At 31.0% G+C, this 17,491-nt stretch overlaps 1 protein-coding gene and 1 pseudogene across 1 annotated transcript; both read left to right on the plus strand.

The window, feature by feature from the left end:
• Nucleotides 1-695: 695 nt before the first annotated feature.
• LOC101250486 (hexose carrier protein HEX6-like) lies at nt 696-4,294 on the plus strand (annotated as a pseudogene).
• Nucleotides 4,295-6,081: 1,787 nt separating this feature from the next.
• LOC138347269 (uncharacterized) lies at nt 6,082-14,154 on the plus strand. Its single transcript, XM_069295124.1, has one exon. The coding sequence runs from the start codon at nt 12,555-12,557 to the stop codon at nt 13,755-13,757; it is 1,203 nt and encodes a 400-aa protein (XP_069151225.1). The 5' UTR covers nt 6,082-12,554; the 3' UTR covers nt 13,758-14,154.
• Nucleotides 14,155-17,491: the final 3,337 nt, after the last annotated feature.

Below are 17,491 nucleotides of genomic sequence, written 5' to 3' on the forward strand. Positions count from 1 at the left end.
TTGGTTAATAGGCATGTAGTCTTTCAGGAGCATTTGATTCCCTTCAAACATCTACAAGTTTCCTCCAACCCAATGTTTCCAGTTCTTGATAATGTTACCACCTGATGATATTAATTACAAACTAGTCCCTTCGTATCACCTGCTACTGCTCCTCTTACACTAGCTCATGATACTTCTTCCCCTACTTCTATCTCTCTTCAAGCTGCACCGCCTAGGAGATCAGGCAGAGCAAGTAGACCTCAATTATGGTACAGGATTTTGTGACACACACCAAGACTACTAGTTGTTCTTATCCCATGTCAAATCAGATCACCTACTTCTCACTTGTCTTCTGGCTATCAACAAGTGTTACAAGCTTATTCAGCTGTAAGTGAACCTACTTCTTTTAAGGAAGCTGCTTTTGAACCTGCCTAGCCGAAAGCCGTGGAACTGTAAATAGCTGCTTTGGAGAATAATCAGACTTGGACTATTGTAGACTTACCACCTGGTAAGAATCCCATTAGTTGTAGGTGGGTAAATAAGATCAAGTTCCTAGTCTTCGAAGAAGTGGAAAAATTCAAGGCTAGACTTGGTGCCAAATGTTATAGTCAGAAAGAAGGGATTGACTATGGAGAAACCTTCAGTCTGTAGCTAAAATGGTGGCAGTCAGGGTTGTTGTGGCTCTTGTTGCCTCTAAAGACTAGTACATCTGTCAGATGGATGCACATAATGCCTTCCTGAATGGGGATTTACTAGAGAAGGTGTACATGGACATTCCTCTTGCGTTTGCTATACAGGGGGAGTGCAAGAAGGTCTGCAAGTCTTTGTATGGTCTAAAGCAAGCACTAAGGCAGTGGAACGTGAAATTAACTGAGGCATTAATGCAGATGGGTTTCAAACAAAATCACTATGATTACTCATTATTCGCACAGGATGTTGATGGTGATATTGTGGTTGTGTTAGTGTATGTAGATGATTTATTGATCACTAAAAGTATCATCAACTTCTGAGCAACACTAGACAAGACATTCAAATTAAGTTCCAAATGAAGGATCTAGGGGAACAATAATTCTTTCTAGGAATTGAGTTTTTCAGGTCTAGTAAAGGTATCTTGATAACACAAAGGAAGTATGCAGTTAAATTAATTTCAGACTCTGGACTAGGGGGAGTTAATCCTGCTTGTAAACCACTAGAAGTCAACAAAACACTCACTTCTTGTCAATATGATGAACAAATTCCTAATGAATGTATTGAAGATGACAAGTTGCTTAAGACTTGTAGGAAGGCTCCTCTATCTCACAATGACAAAGCCACACTTAGCTTTCTCCACTCAAGTTCAAAGTCAGTTCATGCATTGTCCTAAGCAATTTCACATGGAGGCAACACTGAGAGTGGTTAGGTACATCAAAGAAGCTCCTAGCTTAGGATTGCTAATGCCAACAGGTGACACTGCACAACTCACTGCTTTTTGTGACTCTAATTGGGGAGCATGTTTGGAGACTAGAAGATCAGTTAGAGGGTAGTTTGTAAAGCTTGGAGATGGGTTAATCTCATGGAAATCTAAGAAGAAAGAGACGTGTCAAGAAGCTCAGCAGAGGCAGAATTCAAAAGCATGGTTGCTTGTTCAGTTGAAGTTACTTGGATAATAGGTCTATCTAAAGATCTAGGAATCAATGTGCGTCTCCGTGTGAACATGATATGTGATAGTAAAGAAGAAATTCATATTGCTATAAATCCAATCTTCCATGAAAGAACAAAGCATATTGACATTGATTGTCATTTTGTTAGAGAAAGAATTTGTCAAGGGATGCTAAGACAAAACATATAAACACCAAGGAGCAACTAGCTGACCTACTTACTAAAAGTTTGGACAAAATACAACATGATTTGCTGTTAAGTAAACTGGGAATGAAGAATGCTTTTCAACCATAAGCTTGAGAAGGGGTGTTGATCAGTGAAAGTTGCTAACAAGTTTTATGGTGTGAATAATCTTTTAATTAGTTTGTTAGAAGAAAGCTGAGGTGGCATTAGTTAGTTACTAAAAGTTAGTTGATTAGTACGTGTATAAATAGAGAGGTAGAATGGTGTGATCATTTCAATTTGTCTAGATTCAATGTAACAGTACCCTGTCTGAATAATATTCTTCCTCAGTTCTTCTTCTTCTCATCTGTAAATCTGCAAAGCTTGAACTCCATCTATGGAGTTATCAAATAGCTAACAAACTAATTGGTTAAATTACCTATTAAATTTGACAGCCAACTACTCACCCCCTTCACTTCCTCCTTATACATTGATGGCCTTATTGCTTCCTTCTTGGCCTCACCAGTCACTCGTACATATGGTTGTAGACCATCAATTACAATCGGTGGAGTAGTATTTCTGTTGAATGCCTTGAATCGGACCCGCTACAAACAAAAAGGACGGGGGTCTCGCTGCCCGGTCAGCGAGTCGGGGGGTCCAGGGGGGCGGAGACGCCCCCGGCCCGACGGTATACAATGTTGTTGTATTGGGCCCTTAATTTTCTGTCAATTCTGTATGTTGGGCCCAAGCCTGTTAGGGCGTAGCTTAGCACTATATATAGACGCTATGGCAAACCCTATATTTGGTAATTCTGTTTTTGCCTCTCCATAATAAAACTGCTCCATCTCTTCCCGTGGACGTAGCCAATTTATTGGTGAACCACGTAAATCTGTTGTCTTGTTTTTCGCGTTTATATTTTCTCGTATTATCTCAAATTCCGCACAACAATTTCATATCGGTGCTGTCCTTGGAGGCGCAACATACAATATCTACATGTTATCACTTGGTCAAAGCATGTTAGTTGTACGTGTTGGTTTTGCAAATCAGGTACAATTTCTTCTGCTGTTAACATGCCCCTTTCATAGAGTACAAATGTCCTAATCATGGTGGCTGCAGGCAGTCCCTTTTATACCTTTCAGAAATGGCACCTCCCAAGTACAGGGGATCTTTCAATATTGTGTTCCAATTATGCGTATGGATTGGAATTCTATCAGCTAGCCTTCTTAACAACGGCGTTCAAAAGATTAAAGGTGGTTGGGGATGGAGAATTTCCTTAGCGATGGCTGCAGCTCTTGCTACATTTCTAACAGTAGGAGCAATTTTTCTCCCAGAAACCGCAAACACCCTAATTCAACATGGCAATGATCATCAAAAAGCTAAGCAGATTTTGCAATGAGTACGACGTACAACCGATGTACAAGCAGAATTAGACGATATCATCCAAGCAAGTGACAAGTCAAAAGTTGTCAAGGATCCTTTCAAGCAAATCATTAAACAGAAATATAGGCCACAACTTGTTATGTCAGTAGTAATATCATTCTTCCAACATATGATGGGGATCAGTGTGATCTCCTTGTACGCTCCAATTCTGTTCCAGACCATAGGCCTAGGTGCGAGTGCATCGCTAATGTCTGTTGAGGTGACAGGCACCAGCGTGACTTTCTTAGCATTGTTGATAGTTGACAGGGTCAGACGAAGGGCTATGTCTTGTTTAGGTGGAATCCAAATGTTTGTATCACAAATGGTCTATTGGTTTTGGTGTTTGCAATTTTGTTGCAGAGTATATGTTTTCATGGGGTCCATTATCATGGTTAGTTCCAAGTGAAATATTTCCATTAGAAATAAGGTCAGCAGGACAAAGCATAACAGTAGCTATGGGTTTGATATCTGCTTCTATGATTGCTCAGAATTTCTTGACTATGCTATGCCATTTAAAATCTTGAATTTTCTTCTTTTTTGGAGTATCTGTTTCAATTATGAATGCATTTGTCTACTTTCTTTTGCCATAGACAAGGAACTTGTCAATTGAAAGTATGGAAAGTATCTGGAGGGACCATTGGTTTTGGAAGAGATTTGTTTGTGATGAACAAGACTATGACAACTACTTACTGTTGGATGACAAGTAAGTTTTGGTTGTAATTTGGAAAAGATTACAGTTCAATACTACTTTAGTTTGTCAATGTACTCAATCATATTATTTTCCCCATTCATGAAAAAGGGCTAATTTGATATTTATGCAAAACTCAAAGGTTGTTATGAAATATATTATGGTGGTGCCTGTGACAGTAATAGTTGATGTAGTGGTTATAGATACATGAAATGAATGTGAAGGTGCAACGACGGAATATAAAGAAAATGTGTATGAATAAGTGGATCCAGGCAACCGTCACTCACTTCTGTAAAAGGGTGCGTTCACTCGCATCTTCTCTCTTTTTGTGTATCAGTCTCTCTGTTTAGATAATACCTTTGTTGTCCAAAATTTTTAATGAGAATGGAAGAGAGCTTGATACCTCAATCATATTTCCTGTGAATTTAACTTGGAAATATGCACGGAGTAGGGTAGGATCAGAAGAGCCTATTGTGTGTAGCCTTATCATATATATTGTTAGGAGGCTGTTTCTACACACAAGTTCATCATATCACAATAATGCAGTCAAATACATGCTAGCGAATCTTTGCTTTCCAGCTTTTATTCAGAAAGTTAACCAAATAAAGCAACCAACAAGTTATGGTGATCAGAATACCTCTTTGAAGGACACCACAGGCAGACATGACAACCTGTACTTTTAGCATCCTAAGTAACCTGTTATAATCATCTTGACCTTTAAAGCATACACAATAATCTTCTTGACCTTCAAACACACACACACACAAGAAAATCCATAAGATGATCTCATAATAGTAATAAATCTATTTAAAGAAAAAGTATTTGTTGTGTCTCATAATCCCAAATTGACAATTCTTCCATCCATATCCACATTAGCATTGAAATTATCAAACACACTAGGAATATATTCGTGGTAAAAATGCCCAAATAGATGACTGCTACTACTACAATAACGTAGCCAATATAATCCTACAAGCGAGGTCTGGAGAAAAAGCAGTTCAGAAAAGAGAAAAAGCATGTGAGAACTCCTATCTTCTTAAAATGTAACAATAACTACAACAAAATAAGAAGATAATCGAAGTACAACAAATGTCAAATAGTGACAGAAATCAAACAACAAGAAACTACAAAGTTGTCAAAACAAAACTCAACTTCGTAACTAACCTTTTTATCCTAATTTGAGTTCTCCATAACCTGTTATCTAAGTTCATATGCTTGGTCTCGGTCAGCTGAAACTACGTCATCTTGTATCTAACTTTTGAAAAGACAAAAAGAATATCGGTTATTGAATCAGAAAGTACGAAATGGAAGCAAAAGGAAAGACGACAAACACATTAAAATTCTTTTTAGTATTACATGATTTAGATTCTGGCAAATGCAAATTGTCATGATACCACTAACTACTAGGTAACAAGGGAAACAACATAATCGCAACACCATATTTGTGTGATATATAGGAGAGCATAGGTCAAACGCAGAGCTGCTATAAGCATTGTACTGATATATTGCTTTTTAAAGACATAAAACCCCAAATTTATTTTAAAAAATAAAAACAAAAATCTAACTTATCTTGTAATCAGCAATACACAGTTTCATGCGAAATCTTTTCTATAGTTTCCTTTTGAATAAGGTCAAAATTATTCATCCAAAATACTTGTAAACTCAGAGAAAACAAAATTGTATGATGCTCCAAAAAGATTATACTTTTTGGTATCAAATAGAACCTTGTGAATCAATGGTTACATATTTTAATTTCCAATTGAGGAGCAGGTGCGTAACCTACTGCTCCGTTAAAACCTCGGTACGATGGAGATTGAAAATGCATCATATTAAAGAATTAGGATTATCAATGCTCCAAAATTAGAACTATTTTAAATCTAAACTTCAAAAATAATGGACTATTTTAAACCTCGATAAATTACGCTCGAAGAAGAAGATGAAGAAAAAGACAAATTTAACCTCCAAAAAGGCACAAATGACAACGAAGAGCAGCTTATTCTTTCAGAAGTATATCATCATATCATATTATATGATATCATATCATATAATATTATAAGTGGGAAGCTCTAAAGTAAATAGTTGAATTATCATTTTGACTTTGTACTAAATTAAAATTTGATTAATTATTTAACATTTAATTAGTTAATTTAAATATCAAATTGTATCATTTTAATAAAAATATTAATGACTTTTGTACTTCCATATATTAATTCCTAATTAAAATATCTAATTTAATAATATTTATCATCTATAATATATATGTACGTCTAATTTGATTATCATCATATCATATAATCAGGATATTATATAATAATAATAATAATAATAATAATAATAATAAGAAGAAGAAGAAGAGAAAATACATAAAAACCCCTTGAACATGGCAGCAAAACATATTTTTACACTTAAACTACACGGGCGTTTAAATTACCCCCTTAACATTTTTGAAGTGTTTTTTTCAACCCTAATACTACAATACCAGTCTCACAGTGGCAAGTATATTACAGACACGTCATTTCACTGTCACGTCATTGTCATATCAGCGCCACATTGAAAATTATAAAGTTTGAGTTTCTAATTCTTTTTTGTTTATTTTTATTTATACAATTTTAGAAAGGTAACAATAGAAAAAAGTTGAGAACTAATCCAAGATTATGAAAATAAAATAAAACTCTAACATATTCAAGACTAGAAAACATTCAATTTTTAAAGCGTATTATCAAAATAAATAAATAATACAAATTAAATAACTAATTTGAGATGAAGAAATTATAGATTTCTTATTTAAAAAGTTTCAAGTTCATCATAATCAATAAACATTTCCATATGTAAGATCTCAAAGCAACAACAAGTTGTTGGGTCGAAGAAAAGAAAAAGAAGAAGAAAAAAGGGGCGAGGCAAATATGGATGGCGGCGGAGTTCGAAATAGGAGAAAAAAGGGTGTGGGAGGGGGATTCGAAGAACGAAAAGGGTGGGGTTGTTGGTGGATAAAGGTGGTGGGGTTGTTGGTGGACAAAGGTGGTGGGGTGTGAGGAAGATGAAATCTTATTTGTTGGAAAGAAAAAGAGGGGCCTATTTAATTTATTATTTTGATGTTTTACGTTTCCACTCACTTTTTTTTTTTTTACCACATCAGCCTTTTAGGTGTATTTTGATTCACTTAAAAATGAGATTAGGGGGTACATAATTATTTGTAAAGTTAAAGTACTAAACTAAGTTTAGCAATCAATTTCAGTTTTTTTTTTTTTTTGGAAAAGAATCAAAAATACCCTTAAACTATTTGAAATAGCTCATATATACCCTTTACTTTCTTTTGGCTCAAAAATACCCTTCCCGTTATACTATTGGGTCAAAAGTGTCTTTCTTATTAACGAAAGTTGTTAAATGCCACGTGGATGTCATATGGGTGCCACATTGCCTGCCAATAGGATTCCACTGCCACGTAGACTAAATAGAAAGAGTGAAAAAACCCTTAAACTATTCGAAATAGCTCATATTTACCCTAAAACTCTATTTTGGCTCAAAACTATCCTTCCCGTCAAACTATTGGATCAAAAGTACTCTTCTTATTAATAGAAGTTGTTAAATGTCACGTGGATGCCACATTGCATATCAATACGGTTCCACTGCCACATATACTAAATCCCTAAATTCTAATTACTTCCCCCCTCATTTCATTATTTAAGAAATGATATACTCACTCATTCTTCCTCATTTCGCGGCTAGAGTTTCATACTTTTCTTCGTGGCTGGGTTTCAAAGTGGACATTCATGCTTGTAGTTTAGTAAATATTTTTTCTTATTTTATTATTATTTACGATTTCAAAGAACGATAGTTAGGGTTCTACAACTTTCTCCTAATTTCGCAGCTAAGGTTTCGTAGCTTTCTTGGGGGCTGAGTTTCAAAGTAGATATTCATGATTTTAGGTTAGTAAATAAAAAATACAAGAAAAAGTGAATTAGAAAAAGAATTAGCTAGGTTAAAATTATTATATGAAAATAAACAAAAACAAAAAGATAAAGAGCTAGAATTAACAAATGAAATAAAACAAATGGAACAGAAACTAAATGAAGATCTAAAAGATCTAAATGAAAATATTGAAGTAAATGAAATAGACGGAAATGAAAATGACCAACAATCAGAAATAAGTGATATAAGTGAAACATATACAGAAATTCTAGAACAGATAAATAAACCAAAAAAATTAGAAATAAACACAGGAGATATGAATAGACCTAGTACGTCAAGAGTTAAAACCCCAGATAATAGTCCCAGAAATAGTCCTAGGGTTAGTCCTAGGAGAACACCACCAACTTATTATACAGAAAGCTATCAACAATCAGACAGAAATAATGCAATATGGAACAGTAGACTAAATAAAAATTGGACACCTAAACCAGCAAATGAACAATACAATTTCTTAGATTTAGATTGTGTCGCAGATATAAATAAAGCAATATTGTTATGGATAGGAAATATGTCTAAACAGTTAATAGATAACAAAATAGAAACAGCGAAAACACCAAGATACGTAGAAAGAACATTCGTAGGAACAACAAAATTATGGATAGAAAATTTACCCTCGGAAAGTTTAGAAGTACTTGGGAATGATAAGAAAATGGATGGATCCGCATCAGCAACAAATATAGATATACTAGATAAATATGAATCAGCAATAAGAAATGAATTTGGAGGCATGACTACGGATATAAGAAAACAAAATAGAGAAAAAATAATAAATAGACAACTTATGACAAAATTAGCTATATGTAAAATGTGTTACTTAGAAGAATATACTTGCGCATTTAAAGAATATTATTACAAAGCTAAATATAATTTAGACGAAGCAAAAGAAATAAGAAAACAATATTATACAAAATTACCAGAACCATTTAGTACAAACGTAATAAAGGATTGGAATAATGAAGGAATGGTAGATACTTTAGGATCTAGAATAAAATTTTTAAATCAATGGTTCATACAACTATGTGAAAACCAAAAAGAAAAATTAAAAATGGAAAAAGTATTAAATAAAAATTTATCTTGTTGCAAAAATAAAATGGCACCACAATTTGGATGCACAACTAAAAAACAAAAATCTAAAAGATATAAAAATTATAGAAAAAACAAAACTATATATAAATATAAACAACCAAGACGAAGGTATTATGTAAAAAATCATAAAATAAAAAGACCATACAGACCAAAAAGAAAAATATCCCAATGTACTTGTTATAATTGTGGAAAGATAGGACACATAGCTAAAGATTGTAAATTACCCAAAAATCCAAAAAGAAAACAAATAGCAAAATTAATAATAGACAATGAAAAATATATGCAAATAGAGTACATAGATTATGAATTAAGTGAAAATGATAGTATATATGAAGTATCAGACATAGAAACTGAGAATGAAGAAGAAAATATTAACATAGATAATAACGAAACAGATGAAGAAATATAATGTCTGAAAATGAAATAAAAATAATATCTAAGGAAGAATATCAAGATGAAGAATCATCAGAACAGAAAATTATATTTGATAATACGATATTTGAACAAATAAAAGGAAAAGAATTAGATTTAAGCGTTGAAAAAGTACTAGAAATACCTATTTTAAGAAATTGGTTTAAAAGACAAAAAGAAGAATACTATGTAGTTAGTCAAAAAGAACATATCATAGATTGTAAATACACAAGAGGAAAAGCATATATACCTATAATAAATAAAAGAATGATAAACAAAGAAATACAAGATATAAAAGCTAAAACACCAATAAAATATGTACATTTAGGAGGAACAGAAATATTAATAAAAGCCTGCTTTAGAGAAGGAATAGATACACCTATAGAAATATATTTAGCAGATGATAGAATTGTACACCCTATAGAAAAAAGCATAATTAGTGCAGTAAAAGGAAACTTAATATATCAAAAATTTAAGTTTACAATAAGTGCTAATTATACAGTATCATTAACAGATAAAAATATAGATAGATCATTAGTTCTATATTGAAAAATGTCTGGAATAGAACTAGCACCAGGGAGCAAATTATTTACAGCAAGATGTAAAAATTTATATATATTAACAACAAAGAATAAAATAACAGCAAAAAATAAAATTAATAAAATAAAAATAGAAAATCCTTTTGAAAAAATAATTACTGTAATAGACAATAATGACTATAGCTATAAAGAAATTGATATAGAAGAAGATTTAGAGATAGTAAAAGAAAGATTAAGCACTTCAAGCGTACCAAATACATTGACAAGAGCTACCTCATCAAGGATGAGTACATCTAAAAGAAAATATGAAATTCCACAAAGCTTATTAGATAAAGAAGAAATAACACCATATCATTATTTCATAACAGGAATAATAGACCAAAGAAAATATAAAATATTAATAAATACAGGACAAGAAGAAAATTATATAACAAGAGAGTTAGTATTAGAAGAAGAAATTATAAGAACAGGACATACATGCCCTGGACTACCTAGTGAGATAGTGAACACGAATGAAGAAACAACAGAAAAAGAAATAATTATAGGAGGAATACCCTTAGTTATACAATTTAAAATATACCAAGGAAATCATAATATTACATTAGGAATAAAATGGTTAGAAAAAGTCAAACCATACAATATAGAAAATGAACAATTAACAATAACTTGTCAAAATCAGAAAATAATTATAAAAAGGACAAAATGATTAATGAAAATATTTATACTTGCAAAAATTATAGTAGAAGGATATCACAACAGATATTATACCCCTATGATAGATACAGGAGCAGAAGCGAATATGTGTAAATATAATTGCTTACCAGAAGATAAATGAGAAAAATTAAAAACACCTATGGTAGTAACGGGATTTAACAATGAAGGAAGTATGATTAAATACAAAGCAAAAAATATAAAAATACAAATATGGGATAAAATACTAACAATAGAAGAAATGTATAATTTTGAATTTACTACAAAAGATATGTTATTAGGAATGCCATTTCTAGATAGATATTATCCACACATAATAACAAAAACACATTGGTGGCTTACTACACCATGCGGAAATAAGATAGGAGCAAAAAGAGTAAATAGTAAACAACGAAAACCTATGGAATGGATAAAAGGAAGTGAAAAGATAAACCAAGAAATTGAAAATATAAATAATAAACAAATAACGCAATTAGAAATTATTATATTTGCTATAGACAAAGTCAAATTAATTAATGAACAACTAGAACAATTATATAGTGAAGATCCATTACAAGGATGGGAAAAACATAAGACAAAAGTAAAAATTGAATTAATAGATGAAAATAGTATAATAACACAGAAACCATTAAAATATAACTTTGATGATCTAGAAGAATTTAAAATACATATAAATGAATTGTTAGAAAATAATTACATACAAAAAAGCAATAGTAAACATACAAGTCCAGCATTTATAGTAATAAAACACAGTGAACAAAAAAGAGGTAAAAGTAGAATGGTCATAGATTATCGTAATCTAAATGCTAAAACTAAAACATACAATTATCCGATACCAAACAAAATACTAAAAATATGACAAATACAAGGATATAATTATTTTAGCAAATTTGACTGCAAATCAGGATTTTACCACCTAAAACTAGAAGAAGAATCCAAACAATTAACAGCATTCACAGTACCGCAAGGTTTCTATGAATGGAATGTTTTACCTTTTGGATATAAAAATGCACCAGGTAGATTCCAACATTTTATGGATAACTGTTTTAACCAACTAGAAAACTGTATTGTATATATAGATGACATATTGTTATATTCTAGAACACAAGATGAACATATAAGATTATTGGAAAAATTTATACATATAGTAAAAAATACAGGTATAAGTTTGAGTAAAAGAAAAGCAGAAATTATGAAATCACAAATAGAATTTCTAGGAATACAAATAGATAAAAATGGAATAAAAATGCAAACTCATATAGTACAAAAAATAATTAATATTGATGAAAATATAGATACAAAAAAGAAATTACAATCCTTTCTAGGATTAGTAAATCAGGTAAGAGAATATATACCAAAATTAGCAGAACATTTAAAACCATTACATAAAAAACTTAAAAAAGATGTAGAATATCATTTTGATAATAAAGATAAAAAACATATAAAAATTATTAAGAATCTATGTAAAAAATTATCAAAACTATATTTTCCTGATGAAAATAAAACATTTACTTACATTGTTGAAACAGATTCGAGTGATCATAGTTACGGAGGAGTTTTAAAATACAAATATGAAAAAGAAAAAATAGAACACCATTGTAGATATTATTCAGGATCTTATACAAAAGCACAAATAAAATGGGAAATAAATAGAAAAGAATTATTCGCATTATATAAATGTTTATTAGCATTTGAACCATATATTGTTTATAATAAATTTATTGTAAGAACAGATAACACACAGGTAAAATGGTGAATAACAAAAAAATTAGAAGATTCAGTTACAACAAAAGAAATAAGGAGATTAGTATTGAATATAATAAATTTTACATTTACAATTGAAGTAATTAAGACTGATAAGAACCTTGTTGCAGATTACCTATCAAGAAAAAGGAACTCAAACTGAACAAGATACAATAGAAGAAATACTCAAAGCAATTACTACACTTTCTATGAAGGTGGACAGTATGGGAAAAGAGTTAAAAAATCTGAAAGCTAACAGTCAGCAGCATGACTCTAAAAATGCGGAGCTACGTCGTTCGGCGGACGGTAAAAAGCCAGAACTAGAAGGAGACGTTGGGAAACTCCATAAAACCCATGACAATGTTTGTTTAAATGCAGCTACAGCAAGCACATCTACAACAAAAGGAGCCAGTGGAATAAGATATACAAATTTAAATATGAACAAAATCTTCGATAAACCATTTATTCCAAAGAACCAAAAAGACTCATTATTTATACCACCACAAATACATATTTACTCAGAAAGTTTAAACCAAGATAAAAAAGCCTACAACCACATAACCCGCTCATATATTGAAAACCTTTATAAAATCCAAAATTATTTAAACTCAACACCTAGATCTCCAACTACCAAAGACCCTAATACTGATTTTATAACCCAAAAGCTACAAGGATATAATAAGTTAATAGCACAACCAGGCACCAATGCAAATCTAGTAAAAACATGTTATAGTTATGGATTACTTAATACAGTTTATACCCAAACAGGAGATGAAATATCTACCATACCAGAGCTATACAAAGCCTTTATGAACTATAAAAGAATTACTAAAGGAACATTGTTTTATATAAAGTTTTATTCAGCACCAGCAGAGATATTATTTGATGAGATAAAACCAATTATACAAGTTATAAAAATTGGTTTGACCAGAAATATGATAATTCCAGAAGATACCGGAATACAACAAGAAATACAAAAGATTGAGATACCAGAATTCTACGCAAACAAAAGAGTTATAGGAATAGCAACTATCCTAAATGAACTAACTAACAATTATTTAAACGGAAATTCAGTATGGAGCTATTATGTACGAGAGCAAGTTATGATATATTCAAAAGAAATCAGAGAACAAGATATGGAAGAGATACGCCAATGGATACTTAGTCTACTCAAGCCAGAGCAAAAACCAACAACAAGAGCATTAAGGAAAGGGTTTATTTCGGAAGAATTATTGACAAGATATTGCAAAATTATTGGACAAAAATACCCCGACCATATATGTTCAAAATGTCAAGGAGAAGATAATGTCATACCAGACGTTCAAATCGAAAAAGAAAAAAGAAAAAAAAAGAAGAGTATTTTGTATTTTGTATTTTGTATTTTGTGTCGGCTGAATATCAGCCATATGTAAAAAGTAATAGTTTTTATTTTTGTCGTGTTGTGTCGGCTGTAAAAAGCCAATTATAAAAGTAAAAAAAAAAAGTATTTTGTATTTTGTATTTTGTGTCGGTTGAATATCAGTCATATGTAAAAAGTAATAGTTTTTATTTTTGTCGTGTTGTGTCGGCTGTAAAAAGCCACACATATGAAGATATATTTTCATTTCATTCAACCAGTCCCAAACATGGAAATGTGGCCTGGAAGTAGAAACCCAATGGTTGAACCCCTGAGGCAAGACAAATGCCTGGTAGGCCACCAAAGAACACAAGAAGAGAAATTGGTGAAGTGAGAAAAGCTGGAAAGTTGCCAAGAATGGGGACAGTAATGACATGTTCACTTTGCAAAGGACCAAATCATAACAAGAAAAATTGTCCAAAAAATCCTAAACCTAAGTCTACACCAATACCCACTCAAGAGGTACATTCATATTGATTTTCTTTTATAAATTATGTTAGATTACTTATTAAATTTAATGTCTTGTTGTGTTCTTTTTCCACTCATATTAGTCCATCACTGAAAAAAAGAGGGGTAGAGGTCATTATGAAAGCGCAAGCACCAGTAAGACAGGTACAAGAAGATGTGCAGAAAGTGGTTACAAGAAGAGGCCTAAAGTTGTTTGACAAGGTGTATTTGTTGCTGATACTTGATATACGTGTATTAATGTAAGTGTCTTATAAACTGCCAAAATTATATTTGTCTTCTAAATGTGAGTTCCAAAATAACTATGTAGTTGATATTGCAGCAAGGATTGTCTAATAGAAGGAGGTTTATTACTGGTGTGGTGAGTTCTGCACATGTGACAGGTGATATTGGTTTTAAACCTACCAAGGGACTGAAGTGGAAAGACAAACAGGCCATGACTCAAAGAGAACTTCAAGTCGAAAGTGTTATGCGTCGTATTCAAACCAGATCAAAAGTTGATGACATTCAAACAAGGTCACAAGCCAAAGGAAAATCACTCTCAAAGAAAACTTCTTAGTTATGTAGTTGTGTGTGTGTCCAACCAAACTTGAAATAGTGTTTTATGTGTTGATGAATCTGTGGTTGTTCAAACAAACTTAAAGTAGTTACTGTTTAGTGTTTTGTTGCTTGTGTGGTTGTTCAACTAACCTTTAAGTAGTGATTGTCTTATGTTTTGCTAGTTAACTTAGGTTATTGTGGTTGTTGGTTGAAACAATGAAACACTATGATGCTTCTTTTCTATGATCAAGAAACCACTGGTTATGTTATGTTTGTTGCCTTCATGTTATTATTTCATGGTATCATGGTACCTATTACATGTAATTGTAGATTGATCAGCAAAAACAACAAAAACATACATTAATAGATTACCAAACCAAACTAATCCACAAAATGAGTACCCTAGAACCAAATGATTTTGCCTTAATAACAATTGCATTAAAAAAAATTCAACGACACTAAATAAAAGAACAATATCACATTGCATATCAAACTAATACCCAAAATCAGTTTCAATATCCATTTACACTTGAGCAGTTCTTCTTGTTTGTTGGTTTTCTTCAACAAACCCAAAATTACAATATTCGCTTGGGTCGGAAATTCAGGATCATACCAATCGAAAAACTTACAATAATTTCTAAATGAGGACTGCATTTCATAAAATCAAAGTTAAAAAAAATGAAATTGCATAAAATACGAACTTGTCAAATAAAAAGCAAAAAAGGAGTAAGAATACATACCCCATAGTGTCTACAATCGAAAAATCTACGTCCGGGATTGTCATTTCTCCATGAAATTTTCAGAATTGGAGGAGCTCCACATAAACAAACCAGTCTCCCGTTATTGTTCATGAATTTAGCAATAACAATTAAAACAAAAAAAGTGAGAAAAATCTGAAATTTGAAAAGGGAGAAGGGATAAAGAAGAATAAATAGGTAGAGAATAGAGAGAGAAAAATTCTTAAAATAACCCAAATATTAAAGAAAAAATAAATTTTTACGTATATTACCGTTGTAACTTTATGATGTGGCAAAAAATTGCTGTCTCACGCGCCTTGTAGAGTTTGATTTCAGTTTCTATGCTAGGTGGACAGAAAAGGTGTACGTGTAGGATGAATAAGCAAGTTCAGGGGGGTAACTGAAACAAAATAAAGTTTAGGTGTACATTGAATAAAAAACTTCAAGATCAGGAGGGTAATGAATATTTTTGCCTATTTATTAAATTGAAAAATAGAAAGAAAAAACAAATGAAAATTTCAGGACTACCAATCCCATCTATTGCTTTAGTACATATAAGATATATTAAATTTTGAGGTATGTAATGATGAACGAACTAATCTGACACCCAAATACTAGCAAAGATTTTTGATAAAGTTCTCTTACTTAAGCCAGGGGTTTTAGAAGACTAGCAGATTTCGTCAATGTTGCACAATGAACACATTTGAATCAGTTGATCATAAAATTTCTACTTGAATTTAGATATCTAAGAATCATAATTTCAATTTGCTTTTAATTCCCTCTATGTGGGATTTGACCTTGTTGGGTTCCTATGTTTTGACAACAATCATTTAATTCATATTTGAGGATATAATTTGCTACATTAAAATTTTAAAGTTATTGCCATTTTAGGTTGTAATTTGAGTGAAATTAAAAAATTTAAATCGTTATGTTTAAATTATAATTTGTAGAAATTTATTAATAAACTGTTATTTTAAAAATTACATTGATTGTTGTTTTTGTCCATTGCAGTATATATCCATTGTTGGTTCAACTTGATCCATAAATAACTATGAAATAATTAGATAATAATGGATGAAGCTGCCACGCTACCACAATTGCTGTAACGAAACTGGATCTTTGAAATCATTTGACCTCTATTAGTGATTGAAAATACAAATTTCATCACGATCGATATGCAATATACATTTCGAACATGAAAGGATTGTTCTATGGTCTTCTCTTAAAGTTACGAATAAATATATAAAAATATATAGTTGAAATACATCTATCATACAGATTCTTATAGTTTTTTTTAATTATTTTCATTCTCGTGAAAGAGAAACCAATTACATAATAGCAACAACATTTTTGAAAATATTCACTTATCTAAGCAAATTAATATCAAGTCAATTTAGTAAAAAATTATTATTGAAACTCATTAACTATCAAATTATTCCAAATTATTCATAGAATAGTTTAATGAGAAAAAATGAGTTAATAGACCATATATTATAAATTATGGTGCATATACTCTTAACAATATGTTTGATTTTTGATAAAATCAAGTCGTTATAAAAATATTTTTTAGATTTATATTGAGTTATTTGTTATTTTATATTAAAAGTGTCTCAATAAAATTAATGGTCTAAAACTAAATTTTATTAAAGGATCGTAAATAAATACATAATAATACTAATATAAGTAATTTAGAGTAATCTTTTTATTATTATATGGATTTATTTATAATTTTTTTCATTAAAAAAATTAATTTGACTTATAACTTATAAAATTTTTTTTTTCTTATTTAAATAATAGAGTATATAAGTGATTTTAAATTATTTTAGTTTAAAAACATTTAAATAAGTTGACCCAAATATGCTCTAATTGTTAACAACTACTTGTTTTTGGAGATAACATTATTATTTAATAAAGATAGAGATTAATTCTAGTTAATAAGATGTTAGACATTTAGTTGTAATATATCATTTTTGATGTTATTGTAAAAAAGATTTTTTAATAATAAAAA

This window comes from Solanum lycopersicum, chromosome 3 (genome assembly GCF_036512215.1).
Source record: "Solanum lycopersicum chromosome 3, SLM_r2.1".
Lineage (NCBI taxonomy): Eukaryota > Viridiplantae > Streptophyta > Magnoliopsida > Solanales > Solanaceae > Solanum > Solanum lycopersicum.